Here is a 25009-nt window from a genome sequence, read left to right on the forward strand (position 1 = left end):
TTATCACTTCCCTAATCTATTAGCTGCTTTCCTCATTCGGGGCCTTTCCAAAATAAACAGAGTACTTTAAATTACCCTTTCACTTTCTCTGTAATTTATTTTCTTCTTTTTTTCCACACATAAAAAGCACAATGAAATAAGTTATGTAAGTACATGACCTTGTCCACTGGCATAGCTGTTGTCTCCCAGGAGAATGGCGTCACTTCCCCTTGACCAAGAGAGAGCCTTCTCCACCCTAATACTGTTTTCCCGCCAGCCTCCCAGTGTGGTGCTTCTTGAATATTTAAAGTTTGATGTAGCCTCACTGAAGGTTTAATAAATTTCAGAGCCATATACCTATGACAAGACACACAAAAAAAGGATATAGGAAGTGTTACAAAATACCAAGACCGGATCAGCCTTTTACAGTAACATCTGGGAAGGTGTTCTCATCCCAAAGTCATGAGAATTACATTAACAAGGGGCAACTAATCGGATACCTTGTCTGCCTTCAAGTTCAGAAATTTAACTATCATGTAGATAATGCTTTCGGAGGCAGCTATGATGCTTTTATTTTTTCACCCCCAGACTTCCTCCCGTATGCCTTCTCACTTCCATGAGGGGTACATTCTGCAAATGCAACAGAAAGGAACATGAATATGATATGAGACATAAGTGGGGAAGGGGCAGTTTGAGAAGGATGGCAAAGGAAGGAGAAGTGAAACGCGGGATCAAAACTCAGGAGACATAATAAAATACAAAGTAATCGCTACGTGAAAAGCAAACGAGTCGGGGGAGGGTGGATTTGTAAAACCTCATAAAATTGTACACCGCCCCCCCGCCAAAGTGAATTTCACCGTATGTAAATTTAAAAACTACGGGGGGAAAAGGAGGCAGCATAAATAACCATGAAAGGTAATGTTTGTATTACAATATGGATATACTTAATGCTGAGTTGTAGACCTAAAAATGGTTAAGACGTAAATTTGTGTTATGTGGATTTTACCACAGTGAAGAAAACTTTAAATTCAAAACTATAAAAAGTGTGATGTCTGCATAATGGACTTTTATGTAGTTCTTAAAAGAATTTCTTCAAAGAATTAGTAGTAAAGCGGGAGGAATGTTTGCTATCTTAGATCAAAACTAATACAAAGTTGAATTAGTAGTATGCTTTCACATCTGTCAGTAAATCATGCAGAAACACTGGATGATTGGATGCCAAAATATGGAGAGTATAAATCTTGGTGATGGGATTTGGAAAGATCGATCATCCTCCTTTATACTTCTTGGCATGTTATTAGTGTTCACTTACTCTTTTTGTAATCAATAAAAATAGAATCGTCAGCGTGTGCCGTGAATTGTATATTGCCGAAACAGATTGTGAATCATTTCATATAGGCTCTTATTTAAGCCATACCAGCAAAAAATCAGATCCACTTGGTAAAGATTTCTCTTCTTCTAGGGCTAAATATTTTAAAACAATTGAAATAGTATCAGTTGACTTTTAACACAAGGTGATGAGTGAAGCCTGTGGTTAGCTTTCTTTGCTGCAAATCTGCCATTGAACTGACCAGGAATACCAGAGGTAAAAACACGTTAACTGAAAAGTTGGGAGAGGTGCCATTAGTGGATCGGATAACTTTAAGGAGTTAATAATATAAACTATAGACCAGCGAGCGCTGACTGGGGAAAGTTCCTGCCACAGGGAACTTCAAACATCCAAGGAAAAATCTGCTCAGAGAATGAGTGGCAAAGTTCTAGAACCAGTGCCTGGAGGGGAGGATACGGTACGCGGTGATCCTTTCTAGAGGATTCTCAAACCTGTATGTGACTTCAGACCCTACGGTACTGGTTTCCCGAGAAAGCCCCCCCGGACCCTATTTCGTAGTATCCATTTGGTAAGGCCAGTAGTCGAAATCAGAAGTGGACGCATCGCCTCAAGCAGATTTCTCGCCGAGATCATCGTATTGATTAGAGAAGGAGGTCACGGAATGCGCGGCTGACTGAGGTTGCTTCAGTGAGTGGGGGGCGTGGTGCCCAAATGCTTCTACCCGTAGTTCAAGTATGCACACACGTTCATTTCAGTGGTCATATGGATCCCAGAGTAAACACTGCACATAAGTAATTTCATTACATTAATTCAGCTCAAGAATTCACTCTCTTTAAAAAAAATTTTTTTTTTCAACGTTTATTTATTTTTGGGACAGAGAGAGACAGAGCATGAACGGGGGAGGGGCAGAGAGAGAGGGAGACACAGAATCGGAAACAGGCTCCAGGCTCTGAGCCATCAGCCCAGAGCCTGATGCGGGGCTCGAACTCCCGGACCGCGAGATCGTGACCTGGCTGAAGTCGGACGCTCAACCGACTGCGCCACCCAGGCGCCCCAAGAATTCACTCTCTTTAAAGTGACACTTTCATGAGACTTTTTTTGCCCTCCTGATTTCTGAAAGTTATTTCTTAGAATTTAAACTTTGAATCTCTGAGGTGACACGAACAATAAAAGTTTTATCGGTATCACCTTGTATTTATTGTTCTTCCTCCCTCCCTCCCTCCCTTCCTTCTCCGTCCTTCTTTTCTTTTTTTTAATCTTTCCTTTCCTTCCCTTCCCTTCCCTTCCCTTCCCTGCCCTTCCCTTCCCTTTTTTTCTTTTGTGCTGCTTGCCACTTCTATGAAATCATTTCTTTGTCCCCTTTTTTCCTCTAGGAATTGCGAAGGGCAGAATATTCGATACAAGACGTGCAGCAACCATGTAAGTTCTATAACACAAATGTATAATCCAATAAAATAAGTTCATGTTTTAAGTTAGAATATTATAATGTGTACTATAAAGCTAATGGCTTCTTGGTACCCTTTGTGGAAAATTTAAGTATTTTTTAATTGGCAACAGATTTTTGTATATCTCGTGCTTTCCATTTCTACTACCTTTTGAGGCCATTTCAAATGTATAAACTTATTTGGCAATTATTTAATAATTTCTGAATTCATCGAAACAATACCTAATACCTGTAAAACACCTTCAGAGTTCAAAGTGCTCTTAGGTACGGTATGTCATTGGACCTTCACACGGTCTCTGAGATGTAGGCAGATGAGGTGTGGTTATTTCTTTTTTGCAAATGAGGGGGCCTGGGGCTGAGAGAAGTAAGATTATTTTCCAAGGGTGTCAGAGGAAGAGCACAGACTTGAACTGGTCTCTGCTTCCTTTCCCTGCTCCAAACCACCTGTCCCGCCCACTGCAAAATGTGTTAAGAGCGCTCTATAGGTGATGCAAGAAAATCCCACATAGGGATGGGTTTAGAAACCTCACTCTTATTCTTCAACGCTGAGCACTTAAAAACAAAATGCAGACATTTTGCTTGACAGATCTGAAAATGCAAAATAGATATCAGAAGGAACCAATCCTATTTCCACTTAAAACATTTCCCTTGTTAGCGACGTGTACCCAAATCAAAATGAAGGGAAATAAAAGGAAACTATGAGAATCTGGAAATCTAAGTGAGATTTAGATTTTCTGTAAGTCCATTTTCCTCCCTTGGTTGTGATTAATTTATTTAAAAAATTTTACTCACTGGGGCTTTGTCCCTGTCTCTCCCTTCTCTGTCCTGGGCCAGTGTGAGACAGAAGTCTTGTCTGAGTGCTTGTCTTCCGCAGACCAAAACTTTTCCTGGGGGAGCAGCCCTGGGCACACAGTGTGAGCGAGACCTTCTGGCTGCGGGGCTCAGCCGTGTTTGCGGTTTTTATCAGTGACCAAGCAGAAGTGTTTTTCTTTCTCTTACAGCTGGTTTCAAATTTAAGTGGGTAACATGGGCACTTATTTATTGGGCAAACTCCAATATCACTCAGGCCTTGGGCGGCCAGATTGGTGTCCATTATATCCTCGGAGAAATTTTGGGTGACAAGGCAAATAGATTTCACATGTCCTACGACCAGATAGAGGTCCAAGGAATCGGAACACACACGTGTGCATGATGCTTAATTCAATGAGCTGAGGTCCAGGTTGGGGCACCAAAGGCAGAGAGATTGACCTCGGCACAAAGGTGGGCACGTGGATGCAAACCCAGTCTAGCATTGTCTCCTATACAAGCACGTGAATTCATTAACAACCTAAGGGTTTTATCTAAGAGGCAGTTAGGTCTACTGCCTTTTGCCTGGGTGCCTATTTTTTTAAATTGTTTTTTATATTTAGGTTTTTTTTTTTTTTTGAGAGAGAGAGAGAGAGAGAGAGAGAATCTTAAGTAGGCTCTACACTAAGTGCAGAGACCGATGTGGGGCTCAATCCTGCAACCCTGGGATCATGACATGATCTGAAATCAAGTGTTGGGCGCTCAACCAACTGAGCCATCTAGGCGCCCCTAGGAGAATTCATTTTAAATGCCCAGATCAAGGTGTGGCAGTTTGAGGTTTCATTCTTGGGTCTCTGTGTGCGTGCGTGTCTGTGTGTGCTCTGTGCTCTCGCGAATTCCAGGAAGGCATCTTCTTCAACACAAGTGTTACGAGGGTCTGGGAGTGTCGGTCATACAATGTGGGCACACAACGTAATCTACTACAGCCTACCACATCTCAGGTACAAGGGCTAGGACTTTGGTGCACTCGAGTGAAGATCCCATGCCCCTGAGGCTCCGTGGGACTTGGGGCCCCTCAGTGGTCTCTAACTGAGGGCCCCTCTGGGAGGATCCTGCAGGAACCTTTACCAGCTTCTAGGCTGGGGAGAAATACATGTGTAGAAGGTGGTGACCAGCAGAGAGGAGAGCAGTGTGAATGTTGCTCCTTGTAGTTCTCAGCGTTGGAGTCCTTACAGAGATTTCATAAGAATGTGGTGTTGATCTCCATGCCTGCCATCGCAAGCTCAGAGTTTTTCCACCGAATTCCTTTTAGGCAAGGAAGGGGGGTTGTGGCAAGTCCTTCACGGCCGTGGGGTGCAGTCGTGCGTGCTCAAGTCCTCCTGCAGACCAGAGGGGGTCCGTGCAGCCCCAGCTGCTGGGGATCTCTGAGGAGTCTGTTCTTTTGCGGGAGAGATATACAGTACGTTCCTGGGAATATACATAGAAACGTCACAAGGAGGTCAAGTGCCATAAGTGAAGTAACCCCATGAACTCGGGGCACAAAGATAGTCACGTCTTTTCTGGAGTTGCTTCCTGCTTTATTATTTTTTTATGTTTATTTATTTATTTTGAGAGAGACGGTGAGAGCACCAGTAGGGAAGAGGCAGAGAGAGGGAGAGACGGAATCCCGAGCAGGCTCCGTGCTGTCAGCGCAGAGCCCAGTGTGGGGCGCGATCCCATGAACTGTGAGATCGTGACCTGAGCCGAAACCAAGAGTTGGATGCTTGACTGCCCGAACCACTCAGGTGCCCTGCCTCCTGCTTTGTTAATTGGGGTTTAGAATCTCCCTTTTGAAATCGCCACTTCTGTGTCGCGCAGGGTGGTGCAGAGGGCAGGAGGGGGACCAGTCTATGACCTACCTCCAGGAGAGAGGGAACCGGGCTCCCATCAGTGCACCCCAGCTTCTCGCTGTCATTCAGTGTCCCGGCTGAAGGCGGGCCATGCTGGCACGGCAGCCAGTGGCTTCCCGTGTCCCTGGAGATGGGGCCCGTCACCCACTTTTCTGAAGGAAGCTGCCTTTTGTGATTCCATGATAAAGCCCTCTTATGAGGGAGATTTGCCTTGTGGTTCAGAGATGTCCACACCTATAGCTCTGGGGCCTGAGAGCCTATCCCATCGGGCCGCGAAACCTCCCATTCCCACCAGAGGGAACTCACCATCTCAGTGATCAGGGAGGCTGCCTCCGTGGAGGATCAGAGGTCACTGCCAGTGAGCCCCAGGGACCTACTGTTCCATCCCATCCCGGAGATGGCTCGTACTTCTGTTCCTCCTTGTCTGAAGCCTCAAGCTCTCAGCCTCAGAACCACAGAGTTTGTCATCTATGTGCAGAAGCTTTTTAACTGTTAGCAAAAATCACTAATGATAATGATAATGATAATAATAGATCACACTTATTAAGTACTTCCTAAGTGCAGGCATTACTCTAAGTGCCCGACCACGAACAAACCCATGATAGTCCTCATAGCATCTCTACAAAGTAGGTATTATTTTTATATCCACTCATACACAGGGGGAGATTTAGGTAACCTGCCCAAGGCCACAGAGCTGAATTAAAGCCCAGGCAGTCCACCCCCAGGCTCTGGGGTGCCAGCGTTAAGCACTCTGCTACACCAGCCTGCCTCTTGGAAAGGAGCCTGAAAGGTCTTGAGCTTTGTTAGGGGATGGGATAACACTACGGACGGTGGTTTAAGACATGGCTGCTCTTCCCGACCCACTAACACATGACTGACTGGCAGGGGCGGTTGCCAGAACGTTCCCCTTTCAGACACTGTTACAGAAGCTGCAGGAGAGACCTCCTGAAGATTCACAGTCGGCCAGGGACAGAGATCAGGGAACAGCAGAGAAAGGACGAGGAGAAGCAGCTGAGGGAAGTCATGGAAATGAAGCCCTCCGTGGCATGGGCTTTCCACTTCAGTGGCCCAGGGGGTCCCCGGCACAGGGGAGGATCTGGCTTGATGCGGACGGACCCCGACAGCCGCGTTCCTGACTTGTGCCCACTTCAGTAGAAGATATCTGAGAACGACAGGCTCCAGGCGCTCGAAGATCGAATATCCTTTCGTTATGAAGTGTGGATGCATTCGGCACACACATCAGAGGCCCTAGAAGGAGAGATTCCACTCCCCGTGTACAGGAACAGGAGGCATGGCCAGGAAACGAGGACCACGCTGCCCTCCCTGAAAAATCAGGCTGTGGTTCTGCGGCTCTCCCTGGCTTCATTCTGTCAGGGAACATGGTGCTTTGGGCTGAGGGCCTGTAGGATTAGGGGAGCATCCCCTAATCCCAGCTACCTGCTGTCTTCATAGATAACCCTCCAGTCGTGCTCAGCAAAGACCCTCACAGCCAGGGCCAGGCCCCTGGGGCCTCGGGAGAGAGTTTTCCTTATCAGGCGTATCCCAGAACCAGTGGAGACTTTCCAAAGGAAGTCATATGCGTCAGCAAGGAGTTCTAATGCTTGAATTTGACTACTCGTTTTTTATTAGTATGGTACCAAAGGCAATGCTGGAAGAGGGCAAAGGGAAAATACCTTTAAAAATGAGTCTATCATAATTGGCTGAGAGTGGTTTTGCAAGCATGAGCGCATTTTTCTGTGAGCGCAGATGGGGAGAAATGGTTAACTCAGCACCGTGGGGTCCCTGGTGGCTTTCTAGACGAGGCAACATTTGATGTGACCCTCGAGAGACTCTTCCTACCATGGGTCCTATGGATGGCTAATTCCTGGCGGTTTCCCCTGAGAGGTGTTCTTTGCTTTCTATTGTCGCGGCTCCTACCCCCGTCCATCGGCCATCACACCGGCCCTCCTAAAATGCCGTGTTTTCTGTGCCAGTCCCCTCCGTGAATCCTTATTGCTTTTAATTCCCCTCACTTGCTTTCAGGGACTTCCGGAAACTGGTTAGACTTTTCCGTATTGAGCTCGTCACTTCTACCCTCACTGGACAAGTCCCTTCCCTGTCCCTCATAGCCACTAAATGTATTTCTGCTGTTTCTCTGTCGCTTTTGTAGTTTCCCGCGTGTTGTCCCATTCACATCATGCCATCCCTTAAATCTCATCTGAAATATCATTTTTCCATGATGCGTCATTTGCTAACTGCGGCTTTTTATAACGGTCACTCGCAGTAATTTATTTCCGGGCTGGAAATTTTGGCATCAGTTATATAACAGGATCCCCAAATTTACCTCCTAGTACAGCTAGTACAGCTTGGATATGAAGACAAAATAAAATTTTAGAATTTGCTTACAACAGAAATCGCATTTCCCCTAAGTCCCTACTCACTGGTTATCTGGGAAGAATTACCTAAATATATAATCCAAATTAAAGCTTGGTTCAGTCCTATTATATAAATCATCCCCTAGGTAATGGTCTATCTCTTTTGCATAGAAATGCTGTGTGTCTTAGGTAATCTCCCTGTCTTGGCGTTTCTCCCTCAGTTGTCCATGAGAATGGTTTATGCATTTTCATAGCTTTAGGAGGGAGAAGCGATCTCTGTCTTTAGGATGGTCCTTGAATGGGTGCTAGTTGTTACCCGTTTTGTCCTCCATTCCTCTCCTTCTTCCTCTTCTCCTCCTAATCTCTGTCCTCCTGCTCCCCGTTTTCTGTGCTTTTCAGTCTGGCTGCCTACTCCTGTTGGAGTCAAGTCTTCCCAATGTAGGATCTCTTCTTTACTTATTCCACTCAGTCAAGTTTTCATTTAACACTTGGACAGCAATTTTATTGCTTTCATTGCAAAGCTGTACTTATGAATCTATAAATACAAACAATGCACCAGTGTATTTCATGCATGTGGATGCTACATCTCCAAGATTACAAGCTCTCTAAATGACAACGGTGGGTTATTGTTTTATGTTGTCCATGGCATGTAACATATGCAAAACCCATAAAGTATACTTAATAAACACGTTGTCTTAACTGATAGGGAGAAATGCTTCTTAGGGAAATCCCTAAGAATGTTTAGCATTCAAGCTTCCTAAAGGTCAGCTAAACTACTGAAGACACAAGAATCCCTACGTTGTCTTGCACCAGGCAGGGAACCCAGCTGAAGCCGACCAGACAGGCTTACTGTGGACACTGGAAGAATGCCAAGTAAAAGGAAGCATTTAATGTAAATCCTCAATGTCTCCCAAGATTACCAGAAAGTGGTATCATATAATGGAATGCTTGTTACGTTGGGAATCAGTCTTGGCCGTGTCATATTCTAGCTGTGTGTCTTTGGACTAGTGACCGAAAACTTCTTAGATCACAGTTTTCTCCATTTCTAAAATGAAGGAAATGATAATTCTGACCCACCTCCGTCAAAGGGGGGTGGTAAAGAAAGAATGTCAGTGATGATCCCTGATAAACTAGAGAGCGCGACGCAGATACAAGGGTGTCTTTCTTCATCAGGATCATCATTTGCCAGGAACGGAGGCCACTCTAGCTCAAGAAAAATGGGATTCACTGGATGGATGTGCGGATATTTACTGGAATTTGGGTATCAGCACACCTTGAGGGCCTGGCGCCAGGAATCAGACAGTGAGAAACCCAGGTTATGTACTCCTGGTGAAATACCTGGTTTGTCAGCCTTCCTTCTTTCGTGTCTGGTGCATTCTTCTTTGCTGTGGGAACTGGCTGGCTTCACTTCAGCAGGCATCTCAGGAAAGAGACGGCTAGCCCCGCCCCACAGCCATGGGAGTCCTCAGCTCTGGCTCTTCTGTTGCCATCCCAAATTCCTGGCCTGGACCAGGTGTTTGCCTCCGATAATCAGCTGTGGCCAAGGAGGCTGGGTCCCTTGTCCGAACCTGGTCACCCTTTCACCAAGGACTAACTGTAGGCTGGCATCTTAGGCTGTCTGTTAATTAAGCCTTGTGAATTTGGGGAAACTTCATTGGTTTATGGTGTCGAAGGCAGTCAGGAGTCAGACAGCAAGAAATTTCAGTCCCTAAAGCATGCTTGCCACACCAGTGAGCCTAATGCAAGGGAAATCATTTTCACTCTGCTCTCTTATACCCTTTGGCATGGGTTTCGAAGAGTCAGATACAGAGAAGACTGGCCATGGTTAGGCAGAAGGGAGGCCATATAATTTTATCAACTGATTATCTTCCCTGGGGCCAGCTAGAAAACACGTTTCAAGAGAGAAAGGTCAACCGCGTCCAGTCTTCAGTTTGACTCTTCCATCCGTGTGACCTGTGTTAAGGTTTAATCTTGCTGAAACAGGAAAAATGTGGATACTCTACATTCCAGGATTTTGGAATGATTCACAGCAAACTAATACAACCAAGCCCAGGGGAAGTTTATTTATTATATTTTATTTATTCCCTACCTACTTCCAAAAAGGATTTGAAGCAGATTATGAAGGCCAAAAGCATAAACACCGTAAGACACAAAAGTCAAGTAGTAAAAGGGGGAGAAATGAAAGAAGTCATATTTTAAGATCCTGCCTGATAATTTATTAATAACTGTTTGTAGAAAAAATAAAGTTAGGTTTCTACCTTACACCATCCATCAAAGGAAATTCCAGACGTAACAAAGAGTTAAATATCATTGCTAAACTAGAAAGGAACTAGAAACATGCATTTCAGTATTTATCTGTTCTTAGGCGGGGGGTGGGAAGCATTTCTGAACTCACGAATGAGGGAAGAAGATGTAGAGGGAAATATTAATAGAACTGACTACATGCAACATAGAGTTTCTTGACTTATAAAGCACCAACACCAAAATCAAATGGGAAAAATATTTCCAGTGTAAGATGATGGAGTTGATAACCTCATTAGGAAAGTTGATAGTTTTATCTGTTAAAAATAATAAAAAGGCAAACATTCCACTAGATAAATGAAGGCGAGAAAACAAGAAATGTTTGAAGAATGAATACAAAAGGCAAATAAACATGAAAGCTATCAGACCTAAATAATGAGAGGAAATGCAAATTCAAGCAATGAAATGCTATTGAACACGGACGATTGGAAAATGTTTAGAAAATGGTAATATCCAAGCTGAGAAGAGAGACAGAGAAAAAGGGAATTTATGGATCCTGGTGATAATAAGGAGGGAAATTCCTGGAGGCCAATTTGGCCATATTTTGAAAAGCTCATGAAACACACCCTTTTTCTCAGAAATTTTATTTCCAGAAGTTTGTTTCTGGGGAATCATCAAGGATTTGTGTAAAGATTTAGGTACAAGAAACTTTGTTATTTATGTTTTGTTTTTCCATAAAAACTATTTGTCAAAAGTTTTTATAAGGGCCATTGATTACTTTTGTAACAAGAAAAAAATATATAAAATAATGCCTTTCTGTGTCTGTTCTTTTTTAATTGGGAAATTAGTATAGGATTAATTAATTCCCATCAATTGGGAAGTTTATGCTCAGCTTTGAAGATTAAAGTAACATTTTGTCAGCCAGCATCTGGCTTTGGAAATAGCAGATGGGAGGGATTAGTAATTAAGTGAAAAGATTTCTGAGTCATCAAGCCTTGCCCAGACACTTTTTACTATTATTAGGAGAGCTCCCCGGAGCATTTACTTAGAATTTCCTTGCTGTTGTTGTAGACAGAAATTGAAAAGGCTGTGTTTATCTTTCCATCGTAGATCCAGTTGAAGGCAGGCACCAGGTTCTAGAGAAGAGCAGTGACTGCCCACCCCCTGCCCCCTTCCCCCCAAAAGGGAAGAAAGGCACATGAATTAAACGACAATCACAACAAGCAGAAACAAAGAAACAAACACAAATTCTCACAAAACACAAGGCTTTGGGGGCCAGTTAAAGTAAGGGCCAAGTAATCCTTCATGCTGAAATGGTTCTTGAGGGCACGGATGATAATTAATGTTCCCTATAAAGACCTTGAGTCACCTGGAAGAATTAAAAGCGTTACGCGTCCCTTGTTTCAAGAAGAAGATGACCGTGTAACGCGTTTAAAAACTTATACCCGAGGTGGTTAAAACAGAGCAAAATTTGGCATTTAAATATGATGGGCTTTATTTAATTATTTGGGGGAAAAAAATACCTGGGTGGAAGAGCGATCAGAATAAATATTGTCTCCATTATCACGGAGCTCCTAGTAGAACTCCACGGCTATAGATTCGGTCTTGAATTCGGAAGGACAACGGAAGAAATGACGGGACTCCAAGGTGAGAGGCACACGGTAGGATCTGGGCTCGTGAGACTTCTTGGAAACTCGTTCAGCCCCTGTTGGCTTATCTCCCTGAGTGATGTGCACGTGGCCTTTCTTCTCTGCTTCCAGGACTGCCCTCCTGATGCAGAAGACTTCAGAGCCCAGCAATGCTCCGCCTACAATGACGTCCAGTACCAGGGGCGTTATTATGAATGGCTTCCACGATACAACGATCCTGCTGCCCCCTGCGCGCTCAAGTGTCACGCACGGGGACAGAACTTGGTAGTGGAGCTGGCACCCAAGGTACTGGATGGAACTCGCTGCAACACGGACTCTCTGGACATGTGTATCAGCGGTATTTGCCAGGTAAGCCGCACCTGCTGCCAGGAGGGGCCACGCCCACTCTCAAGACAGAGACTCGTTTCTTTACTTTTGTTCATGCAGGTGGAATAGTGTCTTTGATAATTTTCACGCAAAAAACATTTGAGAGAGGATTACTTGCCTTTAGATTATGTGGTACTTACTGAAAAGAGTGTAGACCTTGTCCACGTAGAATCAAAAGATTGCAATATATGACATCTTACAACTCCTCTAGGTCAGTGGTTTCTCCAACTAGAAAATGCGTCAGAATCACCCTGAAGAACTTGTTAAAACACAGGGTGCTGGGCCCCTGCCCAGAGTTTCTGACCCAGTAGTTCTGGGCTGGAGACTGATAATTTGCATTTCTAGTAAGTTCACAGGGAGATGCTGATGATGCTGGTCCAGGGATCCCATGTTGAGAACCTTTACCTTGGAAGGGTAACCTCGGTAGGTTCTTAGAGCCTTTTAACTCATTGTTTTCTTAAAGTTAATTTATTGTCAGGGCACCTGGATGGCTCAGTCGGTTGAGCGTCCGACTTCAGCTCAGGTCATGATCTCACCGTCTGTGAGTTCGAGCCCCACGTCAGGCTCTGTGCTGACAGCTCAGAGCCTAGAGCCTGCTTCCCATTTTGTGTCTCCCTCTCTCTCAGCCCCTCCCCCGCTCATGCTCTGTCTCTCTCTCTCTCTCTCTGTCAAAAATAAATAAACATTAAAAAAAATTTTTTTAAGTTAATTTATTGTCTTGGGTCTTTGGGAGCGTGATTTATCTCCTGCAAATTTAGCATGAATGCATTCCAGCAGGTTTTTCAGAGTAGAGTTCGCAAAGCTGTGATGCATGGAACTGACACCTATCCCCTCCTCAGCTTCCAGGCTGTTCTCTTAATCTCTGGAAAAATATTTTAAAATAATGCATGTGTAGTATTCCATCTACCCTATTATGTTTGTAACAAAAACAATATTAATAACAGCAAATGAGCAGCCTAACCACCCACCAAGTGTAGACACTACCAGCCCTCTCAGACATCACAGAGACGAACCATGATCTTGCTATTCAAAGTAGCTTCTCTTTCCTCCATCCGCTTATCTAGAAATTGGCCTCCGCAAAATGTGGAGTCATTCTTGATTCTCCTCTTCCAACACACGCATCTCATCCGTTGTCATTCTGCCTTCAATGTCTTTTTTTGAATCCCCCATCCCTGCCTGCATGACTTCTTTCTTAGTCTAAGCCTCTGTCACCTCTGACCTCAGCTATCACCGGCCTTCTCTCCTGATCTCCCAGCTTCTACCACAGTCCCCCTCAGGTCCATTATCCACACAGCAGCCCAAGTGATTGCTTTGAAAGGTAAGACAGTTTCATTTTAAGAACTTGTCACTCACCGACTGAAATCCCTCAATGACTTATCATTGCATTGATGTTGAAATCCATGATCCTGGCTTGCCTTTTTGTTAGGGAGTACATTTATTTTCACGAGAAATGTTGGCCTGTGGTTTTCTTGTAACATCTTTGTCTGGTTTTGGCATTCATGGTAATGCTATCCACGTAGAATGAGTTAAAAAATACTCTCTCTTCTTCTATTTTCTGGAAGAGATTGTAGAGATTTGGTATAATTTCTTTCTTAAATTCTTGGTGGAATTCACCAATAAACCCATCTGTGTCTGGTGCTTTTTGCTTTATTAATTATCGATTAAATATCTTTAATAGATAGAGACTGATTCAGATTGTCTTTTTCTCCTTGTGTGAGTTTTGGCTGATTGTGTCTTTCAAGGAATTGTGTCTTTCAAGCCCGATGCGGGACTCGAACTCACAAACTGTGAGATCATGACCTGAGCTGAAATCAAGACTGGGATGCTTAACTGACTGAGCCACCCAAGCACCCCTCTTTATTATCTTTTCAATATCCATGAGGTCTGTAGTGATGTCGCCTCTTACATTTCTTCCAAGAGTAATTTGTATCTTCTCTTTTTTCTTAGTTAGCCTCGTTAGAGATTTATGAATTTATTGATCTTTTTAAAAACCAACTTTTGGTTTCATTGATTTTCTTTATTGATTTCCTGTTTTCAATTTCACTCATTTCTGTCTGCCCGTAGTCTTTGTTATTTCTCTTCTTATGATTATTTTGGATTTAATTTGTTCTTCATCTAATTGCCTAAGGTGGAAGCTTAGATGACTGATTATAGATTTTTCTTTTTTTCTTATATATGCATGAAATGCTATAAATTTCCCTGTAAGCACTGCTTTTACTGCATCCCACATATTTTGGTAAATATTATTAATTTCATTTTCCTCAAAATATCTTAAAATTTCTCTTGATGTCTCCTTTGACTCATGTTGTTTAGAAGTAAGTTGTTTAATATCCAAGTATTTTGGAATTTTCCAGCTGTATTTCTGATAATTGATTTCTAGTTTAATTCCAATGTGGTCTGAGAGTAGATGGTGTATGATTCCATTTGTTTTTTTTTAAGATTTGTTAAGGTGTGTTTTATGTTCCAGAATGTGGTCTGTCTTGGTGAATGTTCCATGTGAACTTAAGAAGAAAGTGTATCTTGTAGTTCTTAGAAATAGTCAAGAGATGGGGCGCCTGGGTGGCTTAGTCAGTTGAGCGGCCAACTTCGGCTCAGGTCATGATCTCACGATCCGTGAGTTCGAGCCCCGTGTCGGGCTCTGTGCTGACAGCTCAGAGCCTGGAACCTATTTCAGATTCTGTGTCTCCCTCTCTCTGACCCTCCCCCGTTCATGCTCTGTCTCTCTCTGTCTTAAAAATAAATAAACGTTAAAAAAAATTTTTTTAAATAAAAAAAAAAAAGAAATAGTCAAGAGATATCAATTATATCCAGTTCTTTTGATGATGCTGTTGAGTTCAACTGTGTTTTTACTGATTTCTCCCTGCTGGATCTGTGCATTTCGAATAGAGGGGTGTTGAATTCTCCTTACTCTGGTAGTGGATTCATCTATTTTTCCTTGCTGTTCTATCAGTTTTGTCTCATTTTTTTTTTTGGACATTCTCTTGTTAGGCACGTACACATTAAGGATTGTTAATGTCTTATTGGAGTATTGATCCCTTTATCATTACATGAATGCCCCTCTTAAACCTGATAACTTCCCTTGCTCTGAAGTCTGCTCTGTCTGAAATTAATATTCTTTTTCCTGTTTTATTTTGTTTAATGTTAGAATGCCCTATCATTTGCCATCCTTTTACCTTTAATTTATTTATGTCTTCAAAAGAGGGTTCTTGTAGACATTGGATAATTGGATCTTGTTTTTTTGATCCACTCTGACAGTCTTTGCTTTTAATTGGTACATTTAGATCCGTGGTGTTTAAAGTGATTATTAATATGGTTGGATTAATATATACCATGTTTGTTCCTGTCTTCTATTTGTTACTCCTGTTCTGTATTTCTATTTTTCCTCCACTGTTTTTCTTCATTTTACAGTTTTTGTTTTAAATTTTATTTTAGAGAGAGAGTGTGTGTGAGTGGGGGAGACAGGCAGAGGGAGACAGAGAGAGAATCCGACGTGGGGCTCAGTCTCACGACTGTGAGATCATGACCTGAGCCGAAATCAAGAGTCAGACGCTCATCTGACTGAAACACCCAGGAGCCCCATGCGTTTTGCAGTTTTAAATGAGCATTTTATGATTGAATTTTCTTTCCTTATGTGATACATCAGTTATAATTCTTTTTTTAGTAGTTACCCTATAGATTGTAGTATACATTTACAACTAATCCAAATTTACTTTCGAATAACGCTTGACTTCTTCACTATAACCAAAAAATTCTGATTACTCCCTGCATCCCTTTTATCACTGCTATCATTCATTTCACTAATGCATAAACACATACACACACACACACACACACACACACACACACACACATACAAGCATACACAATTGAGCGCATTGTTGCTGTTACCATTTTGATAAACCATCATCTTTTAGACCTGTTAACAATGAGAAAAACTAATGTTTTTATTTTACTTGCCTTTATGCATTCTCTGATGCACTTCCTTTCTTTATATAGATCCAGTATTCTGACCTATATCATTTTCATACTCTGAAGAACTAGGTCTGCCAGCAAAAAAAAATTCCCTCAGTTTTTGTTTGCCCGAGGAAGTCTTTATTTCTCATTCACTTTTAAAGGATAATTTCCTAGGGTACAGAATTCCAGGCGGGTGTTTTCATTCTCTCGGCACTTGACGTCTGTCCCTGCACTGTCTTCGTGCTTGCATGTTTTCTAAGGGTAAGTCAGATGTAGTTCTTATCTTTGCTCCTCTGTAGGTAAGGTGTTTTATTCCCTCTGGCTTCTTTCGAGACTTTTTCTTTATCTTTGATTTTTTTTTTTTTTTTTTTTTTTGCAATTTCAATACGATATGCCTATGTGTTGTCTTCTTTTGGCAGTTGTCTTTCTGGGTGTGCTTTGAGCCTCCCGGAACCATGGTTTTGTGTCTGACATTACTTTGGGGGAAATTCTCAGTTGTTATTGCTTGAAATACTTCTTCTATTCCTTTCTCTCTGCTCCTTCCGGTATTCCCACTATGCTCACGCCACACCTTTTGTAGTTGTCCCACAGTCCTTGGATGCTCTGGTTTTTATTTTTTCAGTCTTTTTTCTTTTTGCTTTTTTATTTGGGACGCTTCTACTGACCTCTCCTCTAGCTCAGAGACTCCACTCTTCTCCCTTTTGTGCTGCCTTTCCAATTCTGCCAAAGGGGCGGAAAGCTCCTACACATGCTGTCCCTACCTCCTTCTACCTTTGCTCCTGGCTGCTCTTATTATCTTCATGGTGTCAGCTTAATATCACTTCCTTCAGAGGTCCGCAGGGATTACTCTACCTAAATTAGGCCTCCTTTTCTATTTCGATACCTTTTCATTGCACTGATGCTGTTCCATAAGGACACATTTCTTTGTGTGATCATTTGATCCTGACATTCTTCCACACCAGAATGTAAGTCCTTTGAGGACAGGAATCACACGTATCGTGCTTTCCGCCACGCCCCACAATGCCTACGCTGTCTGGCCTCTGCCTACCCTGCTGCATGAATGAGTCTTATCCACGTGCAAATTCAGAGGTTATTCATGTATCTCGGTCTCTCTCCTTTATTTCTCTCTCAATTTTCAATCCTGCATTTCTAGCTCAGTTTGAAGTCCATTGTTGGAGATTCCACAGATTGCTTCAATTCAGATGCCCCCTCCTCTGCTCCACATGAACTAGTATTGTTCTTCCCAGATCTACTAGTTATCCTAACTGCTATGCCTACTCGTTTCTGTTTCTGGCTCCACAATTCTCAACCTTGCCTTCCCGAATTCATATTTGAGTTAATGTATTTGCTCACATGTGCTCTCTATCCTGCTACTTCTATTAGCTATCTCACGTTTTACTGTTTTTTCCCCCTTCCCCCTTTTTACCCCTCCAGTTCATTTTTGGGCTCTTTCTCTAAATGCCAAGAGAAGCTAATCCCTCATCAGCAGAATTATTCTTTTTCATTCTCCAAGTTTTTGACAATGAGTATGTGTTGCTTTCATAACTAAAAAGAATTGTTATTAAAAGTAATTTAGGGGGCGCCTGGGTGGCGCAGTCGGTTAAGCGTCCGACTTCAGCCAGGTCACGATCTCGCGGTCCGTGAGTTCGAGCCCCGCGTCGGGCTCTGGGCTGATGGCTCGGAGCCTGGAGCCTGTTTCCGATTCTGTGTCTCCCTCTCTCTCTGCCCCTTCCCCGTTCATGCTCTGTCTCTCTCTGTCCCAAAAATAAAATAAACGTTGAAAAAAAAAAAGTAATTTAGCTTGAGCTGAAGAATACTCTGGACAAGGTAACGTTTTGACATTGAGGTCTTGAAAAGTTGAACAGTACTTATGTAAACCGAGGTGAGAAAGGGAATCACAAGCAGAGTGAATAGCACTGGAGAGATATAATAATAGTAGGTACATTTAAGGACCAGCGACTCATTCTGTAGAGTTGAGATGGAAAATACCTGTGCAACAATGCTAAAAGTTGAGGTTATGGGCATCGGTGGAAACCAGTCATGAACATTCTGAAAGTTACAATAGGAGTCAATGAAGAATCTTAAAAGGAGTAGCTCAGTTGGGATTGTCTTTAGAAAGGTCACTCAAGTGGCCACATGGCAGATTATTTGGAGAGGGCACGGTCTGGCCAAACAACAGAAGGTCAAGTGTGGGATAACCGGAGCTTAGGGTAATCCAGAGGGAGGCTGAATGGAGAAGATAACAGCGAATTGTAAAGACTAACGAAGGAATCTTTTCAGACTGGGTGTGTTACTGGATGTGGGGAATGAGAGGGAAGCTTAGCAAGATGTCTGGATTTCTGACAGGATGATGAAGTAGATGATGAGGCCATTCCTCAAGACAGAAAATATTGGGTGATATATGAATTTAGAGCTTAGGAGAGAATTCCAAATGAGAAACATAGATCTGGGAGTCTGTGGGTCACAGGGTTAAAGCTCATGTATGTCCTTGGAGTCTGAATAAGAGAAACAGGTTTCCAATGACGGAGTCCTGGCCGCCTCATTTTAGGAGGAAGCCTTGGAAGGGGTACACTTGATGGGGCAGAATTTCTTTGTAAGTTTTGGGTGGTTGAGTGTTTAAGAAGAAAAGTTAGCAGCGTCCAATACCGCAGAGATATCAAGAGAGATAAGGACAGAGAGATGCTTGCTTCATTTGGACCAGACAGATACATACTGGTGATCTCAGCTTGGGGGAAGGGGGGTCTCAGTGACACGGTTGGAGTCGACGCTGGTGGCAGAATGTGCTCATTTACTGTGGCCGCTTACCATAGCTGAGCTTTGGTCTTTTCAGTATGAAAGAGGAGGTATTATTCTCGATGTAGGTCCTATTTTAAACTCGTTCCTTCACAAACGCATTCCAGGAGCCCAGCCCAGAAACAGTCAGGCAGGAGGCCTGCAGTCAGCACAGGCTGCCTCTCCCTGCCTCCCCCCTTGGGCTCACTGACCAAGGCCCCCTCTTCATAATAGTTGTCTCAGATGCATAATTTGCTCCAGTGATTTCCCAGGCTTGTAGGGGCTTGCAGGAGAAATGTGATTTTCTACACCCAATTAGTTCATCTTCAAAGCGCGCTTCCCATCACGTTTTTGTGATGCTGATGGGGAAGCCGATGCCTCAGGATACCCTGGTTGCCGAAAGCTGAGTGCTCTTTGGGCAAGCCTATTTGGAAGAAAAGGATTTGTATGCAGTCTCTTCAGAAGTGACTGAGACACTCTCAGGAGAATTCAGATCTTTCCCTCAACAGGATAAAGTTGACCTGCATTCCCTTTCTTGGACGATGTGGCCGTGGCCTTCAGTGATAGCTAGGACCAGAGAGAAGAAACTGTGTGTGTGATTCGTGCCGCTTGCCTGAGGATAAGCAGACTGAGCCCTGATGTTTCCTTGGCACGGACTACAAATAACCTGTGTGAGTGTGTTTACAGCAGGCTCATTTAAATGAGCACATCACTGTGCTCCTGGGAACAACCTGTTGGGAATCTGAGCCCCACAGACAGCGGGAGACAACTACGCTCCCTGAGTGAAATTACCTTCCGTTTTGCAGGTCTGAATTTTATGGGAAACGGGACCTGGTTCCAACCAGTCTGACTTACCGTTCATGTTTATTGAATTCCCTGACAGCTGGGTGGATGAAGAAACCACTTGTAGTTACAGTGAAACTAATAGCCACGAACATTCACTGGGTTCTTGATAGGCATCGTCTAAAGCACTTGGCTGTGTCAGCTCGTCACACGTATGAGGCGGGTAGTCATTAGCCCCACTTGGTTCGCGAGGAAACTGGGTGTAACGGGGCTAAGGAACTTCCCCCAGGTTGCATAGCTAGAAATGGGGATAGCTAGACTTGGACCCATGCACCGAATTCCAGAATCTGTTTCTTTAACCGTCACACTATACTGGTGGTATTTGTACTTTTTGTATTGCCCAAAGTATAGCTGAAGTTTGTAATGGGAAATAAGATGTGGTCTGGTAAAGGATGGCCGGCACAACAGGGGCTTATGTGCAGACAGCAGTCACGTGTAGACAGACTCAAGTATCTCCACACCTGTCCCAGACAGAAAGTAATCGGGTGGAGTCATGCTGAGCCCGAGGGCTGTTGAGACCTGGAGAATTGCTCCTTGTGAAGGGGGCAGCTACGTCTAAACACACCAGAGTCTGTTTGTCAACGGGAGCCAGAAATCTGGATTAAAAAAATTTTTTTTGAATGTTTTTATTTATTTTTGAGAGAGAACAAGACAGGGACAGAGAGAGAGAGGGAGACACAGAATCCGAAGCAGGCTCCAGGTTCGGAGCTGTCAGCACAGAGCCCTACGTGGGCCTCGAACTCACGAACCGTGAGATCGTCAGATGCTTAACCAACTGAACCACCCACACACCCCTAGAAGTCTGGATTTTAGTGTGAAATGTCCAATTTGAAATAACACCTTGCTGTTAATGACCTTCCTGTGTCCATTAATGGTTAAATTGTGACGACCTTCCTCTTTACAACACTGGCTAGGCTTTCCTGCAGTAACTAGCCGCCGAAGCTGAGTGTCTTACAACAATGGAAGATGACTTCTTGTTAACGCGCCCTGTCTGACACAGGGTCCACGGGGGTCTCTGCTCTTGGAACGTCCCAGTGATCAGACTGAGGGGGGCTCTATTAGAGCACAGGTGTTACATAATAACTATAGTAGTAAGAAGGGGAGCATGTGACTCATTCACTGACCCTTAAAGCTTCTCACAGAAGTGACACCAGCACTTAGACTCCTATTTGATTGGCCCAAGACAGTCAAGACCACACTCACCTTCTAAGGGGGTGGGAAGTACCGTCTTCCATGGGCTGAAGGAGAAGTCCCATAGTTTAGAATATCTCTAATGACTACCGTAGCTCCATGCACTCAGGTTTTCTAGGCAGGAATCTAGAAGTTTTTCTAAGGTAGAATCCAGTTGTCGGGGATCTCAAACAGAAGTTGACTCAAAAAATTGGCCGTTGAAAGAGTAAATTAGACTCACCTAAAACGATTCAGATGTGGCTTCATATGGAGGAATGCCGCTTAATTCCAATACTATCTTCTTTTAGTTGGTTAGGAAGTCGTGTGCAGAAACTGTGACATAATCCTTAGCTGAAGTGATGATTTATGCAGGAGAATTTCTCCCCGGAAGCGCTGCTCATATACTTTAAATATTTGTTTAAATCAGATATCTTGTGTAATTTGTCTCATTAACTGCACTGTAGGATATGAATCTTGTTAAATTATTCCCCGTGGTGCCTGGCTCTACAAAAGTTGGTTATTTAATAGATGTTAATTTATTGATATGTTTTCTCAGTTAGTGGTTTATTAAATCATTACGATTAGAGGTCTTGACCTCAGGAGATGTCACCGAGGTTGAAAACACCCCAGGCAGTTTTTCAAAAGTTGCTTATTATTGGTTTGGATGAGATCTGAGAGCCCAAATTTAGTAGTCCCTTACTTTCTTCTTTTTTTTCTTAAAATAATTTTGTTTTTAAAATTTTTGAGAGAGTGAGCAGAGGAGGGGCAGAGAGAGAGCGAGATCCAGAATCCAAAGCAGGCTCCAGGCTCTGAGCTGTCAGCACAGAGGCCTACGCGGGGCTCGAACTCACAAACCACAAGATCATGACCTGAACCGAAGTCGGACGCTTAACGGACTGAGCCACCCAGGCGCCCCAGTAGTCCCTTACTTTCAGGGGCAGTTCTGACTTATACCCCATGAATCATAAGGCAACCAGACTTTCTTTTCAGGTATTTTTTTTTTCTGTGATGTTTTCACATGCTTTTTTTTTTGGCTGTAAGTTTTGGATGAACTGTCACTTGAAAGAAAATTCTAAAACGAATGTAAGTGCTCAGGGAGGTACTTGCTCGCCTAAGATCTTACAAGGCGCTAAACACTCTTCAAAACAAGCACATCCTAGCTCCTAAACCCACACCCTTTCTGGATGACCAGATAGAGAGTGGTGGTCATTCTCATGAAATGCAGGGTGCTCAGGGACATGAATTGTGAGGACAGAGCTTGGCTCGGAAACAGTGTTTCTATAACTTCATGGTAGAATTATTCCCCTTGGAGAACGTTGCATGAACACAAGTTACTCATTGATTGAATCCCAACCACGCAAGTGCGTTTCCAAAATCAATCACCCTTAATTCGTTCCACATGTACTTGTAAATATTCATATAATTGCCTGTGTGACTCAGTTCATTGTGGTCCGTCTGTCGGTGTAAAGATGGGGAAGGTGTGGCATGGTGTGAAGATTCTGGGATCAGTCGACCTGGTTTTCAGGCTCTTCCTGATGATGCTATTTACCAGCTGTGTGATACTGAAAGGCCAGTTGACCTCAGTAACATTCAGATGCCTTATTTGGAAAATAGGGGTAGAAGACATCACCCGAGTCATCAGGTTGCTGTCAAGATTTAATGAAATAATACACGTACGGTGCTTGGCATGATGCCGGACATGTGGCAGGCATTCGATAAAAATCAAATATTACCATCATTCTTTCATTATTAGCCTGAGAAAATCATCTAATCAGGATGAGAGGATCTCAAAAGTCTTTGGAGTTAGCTACTCCTCGGATAATTTAATCCCCGCACCAGTTTTCCCATCCTGCCTAGCTCCCGGTTGAATACCTGTTCTTGGAGAACCCTGGCTTCTCAAACTTTCCGATATTGAACTAAACTTAGACTTAAACCTGTAGCTTCCACCGTTTGGAAACACAAAGAACAGATGTAAACCCTTGCCTCGTGACAGCCCTTTGTGAATTTAAAAATATCTTTAATCATGGGCTTTTCCTTAAACTTCCTTGGAACTTTTCCTACCTCTCCCTGAAATTTTATTTGATCTTTCTCCTTCCCTTCAGCACCGAAACTTTGGAAGGAATCATCCATAGATGTGGTTTCAACTCCCTCCAGTTTTATTTTGTCTTCAACACCTTGGATACAGTGTCTGATTCAGCAGCTCCCCATGCTGGTGGGGGGGGGGGGGGGGGCGACATGCCCAGGAGTCAAAACGAAATGAAAGCCAGAGAAATGATAGAAGGGACCCTTTTTTATTGAGCCTTTTGAAATGTTCTAATCCCTGTACTGAGAGTTTGTACATACATTTTCTCATTGTATCCTTACCAGACCCTATGTGAAGTATGTATTATTATCTGTATATTACTACTCATTTATTTTTTTATTTTTATTTTTTTATTCTTGAGAGAGAGAGAGGGAGGGGCAGAGAGAGAGAGAGAGAGGGAGAGAGAGCAATTCCCAAGCAGGCTCCACACTCAGCACAGAGCCTGATGTGGGGCTTGATCCCATGACCCTGGGGATCATGACCTGAGCCGAAATCAAAAGTCAGACGTTCAAATGACTGAGCCACCCAGACGTCCCTCTTATCTCTATATTACTCTTGAGGAAAATGGGTCTCTTTGAATTGTTGGTCATCCTGCATCTTGAAAGCATTGGTGGGGCTGGGCAGGGAGCTGTCTGCCTCCAGAGCCCCTGCATAAACACCAGGTATAGAAATACAAATAAAGTTGAGTGAGTGTAAGGAGGGTAGAGATAAAATCTCTCACTAGGTAATATCAGCGGGCACATACTATGTAGAAGATGTATTTGTAAATTAAAAAGAGACGTGGCGTAGCCCTTCGCCTCATATACAGAAGCTCACAATCGGGTAAAGCCCCACACATGCACGCACACACAAATTGCCCACAAAAATAATAAGTCACAATTATGAGTAAGGACTAAAAGGTAGCAGTATAGGCATATGCGGTGAGACATCTCTCCCATTCATTCCTTTCTTGCATTTAAAAATGGTTTATAGGGGCGCCTGGGTGGCTCAGTCGGTTAAGCCTCTGACTTCGGCTCAGGTCACGATCTCAAGGTTTGTTGAGTTCAAGCCCAGTGTCGGGCTCTGTGCTGACAGCTCACAGCCTGGGGCCCGCTTCAGGTTCTGTCTCCCCTGCTCTCTCTGCCTCTCCCATGCTCACACTCTGTCTCTGTCTCTCAAAAATAAAGAAACATTAAAATAAATAAATAAAAATGGTTTATAAAGATACGTACGTGGGTATAACGGCAGAGGAAGGACCCAAGGTGTGGGTATAAGTAACGATAAACAGAAGGAGATGTAAAGATATACAATAGAGCGATGGGTATGTATTGATGTTGAGATAGTGTGGAAATGGAGATAAGAACAAAGAAAAAAGTGTTCAAAGCAAAACGGTGGCCCAGAAGGATATAGCGGACTTCAGGATGGCAGTCGTTTTGGGGAGAAAAGGAGAGAAAAGGACCAGAGTAGGGTCAGAGGAGAGAGGGGAGGGGTGGGGAGCCGGGTACCCAGCGGAAACAGTATCTCTAGCGTTCCGTTCAGTTTATATACGTACAAGTCTATGACTCAAATTAAAAATATACATTAAAAAAAATGAGTAACAATGTGCAGGGAGGGGCCGCGTCGGTTCCCCCCTTTCCATTAGATGGGGGCGCGTAAGAGCCCCCCCCCCAGCCCCCCAAGCGATATCCTGCAAGGCTTTACGGCTTGCATAGTTTGCAAACTCTGTCCTCGTGGAAGAGAGCCCCCTCCTGAATCCAGGAAGGCTCCCACCGGGAGGATGCTTCTGGAAGCGTCTAGAGCTGCAGCCCCGCGTTCTCACGCTCCCGTCGCCCGCTTCTGTCCGCAGGCGGTGGGCTGCGACCGGCACCTGGGGAGCGGCGCCCGCGAGGACAGCTGCGGCGTGTGCGCCGGCAATGGCTCCACCTGCAGGCTCGTGCGGGGACAGTCCAAGGCGCACGTTTCTCCGGAGAAAAGTAGGTCTGACCCCCCGCGCCGCTGCACCGCCCCTTGCCGGACACCTTTTCCTATGGCGGAGAGCGCTTCCGACCCGTGCTCCGCAAGTCCCATTTCTTCGGGAAGGTGTCTGTCACATTCTCGGTTCGGTGAACTTCTCTGAGACCCCCGGTTGCTTTGAATCTTTACCGAGACAGGTTTTTTTTTTTTTTTCAAG

The 25009-nt window shown here is 43.8% G+C and overlaps 1 protein-coding gene across 3 annotated transcripts in view; it reads left to right on the forward strand.

Moving 5' to 3' along the window:
* Nucleotides 1–25009, forward strand: part of ADAMTSL3 (ADAMTS like 3) — a 355448-nt gene that overhangs the window by 128365 nt on the left and 202074 nt on the right. For all 3 annotated transcript variants that reach the window (XR_007149622.1, XM_047846695.1, XM_047846696.1), the window contains exons 5-7: nt 2683–2728; nt 11784–12020; nt 24686–24812. Coding sequence is in view for 2 of the 3 variants with exons in the window: in XM_047846695.1 (XP_047702651.1) it covers nt 2683–2728; nt 11784–12020; nt 24686–24812 (410 nt within the window). In the remaining variant the exon portion in view is untranslated. The remainder of the gene's footprint in view (nt 1–2682; nt 2729–11783; nt 12021–24685; nt 24813–25009) is intronic.

The sequence above is a fragment of the Prionailurus viverrinus genome, unplaced genomic scaffold (assembly GCF_022837055.1).
Source record: "Prionailurus viverrinus isolate Anna unplaced genomic scaffold, UM_Priviv_1.0 scaffold_40, whole genome shotgun sequence".
Taxonomy (NCBI): domain Eukaryota; kingdom Metazoa; phylum Chordata; class Mammalia; order Carnivora; family Felidae; genus Prionailurus; species Prionailurus viverrinus.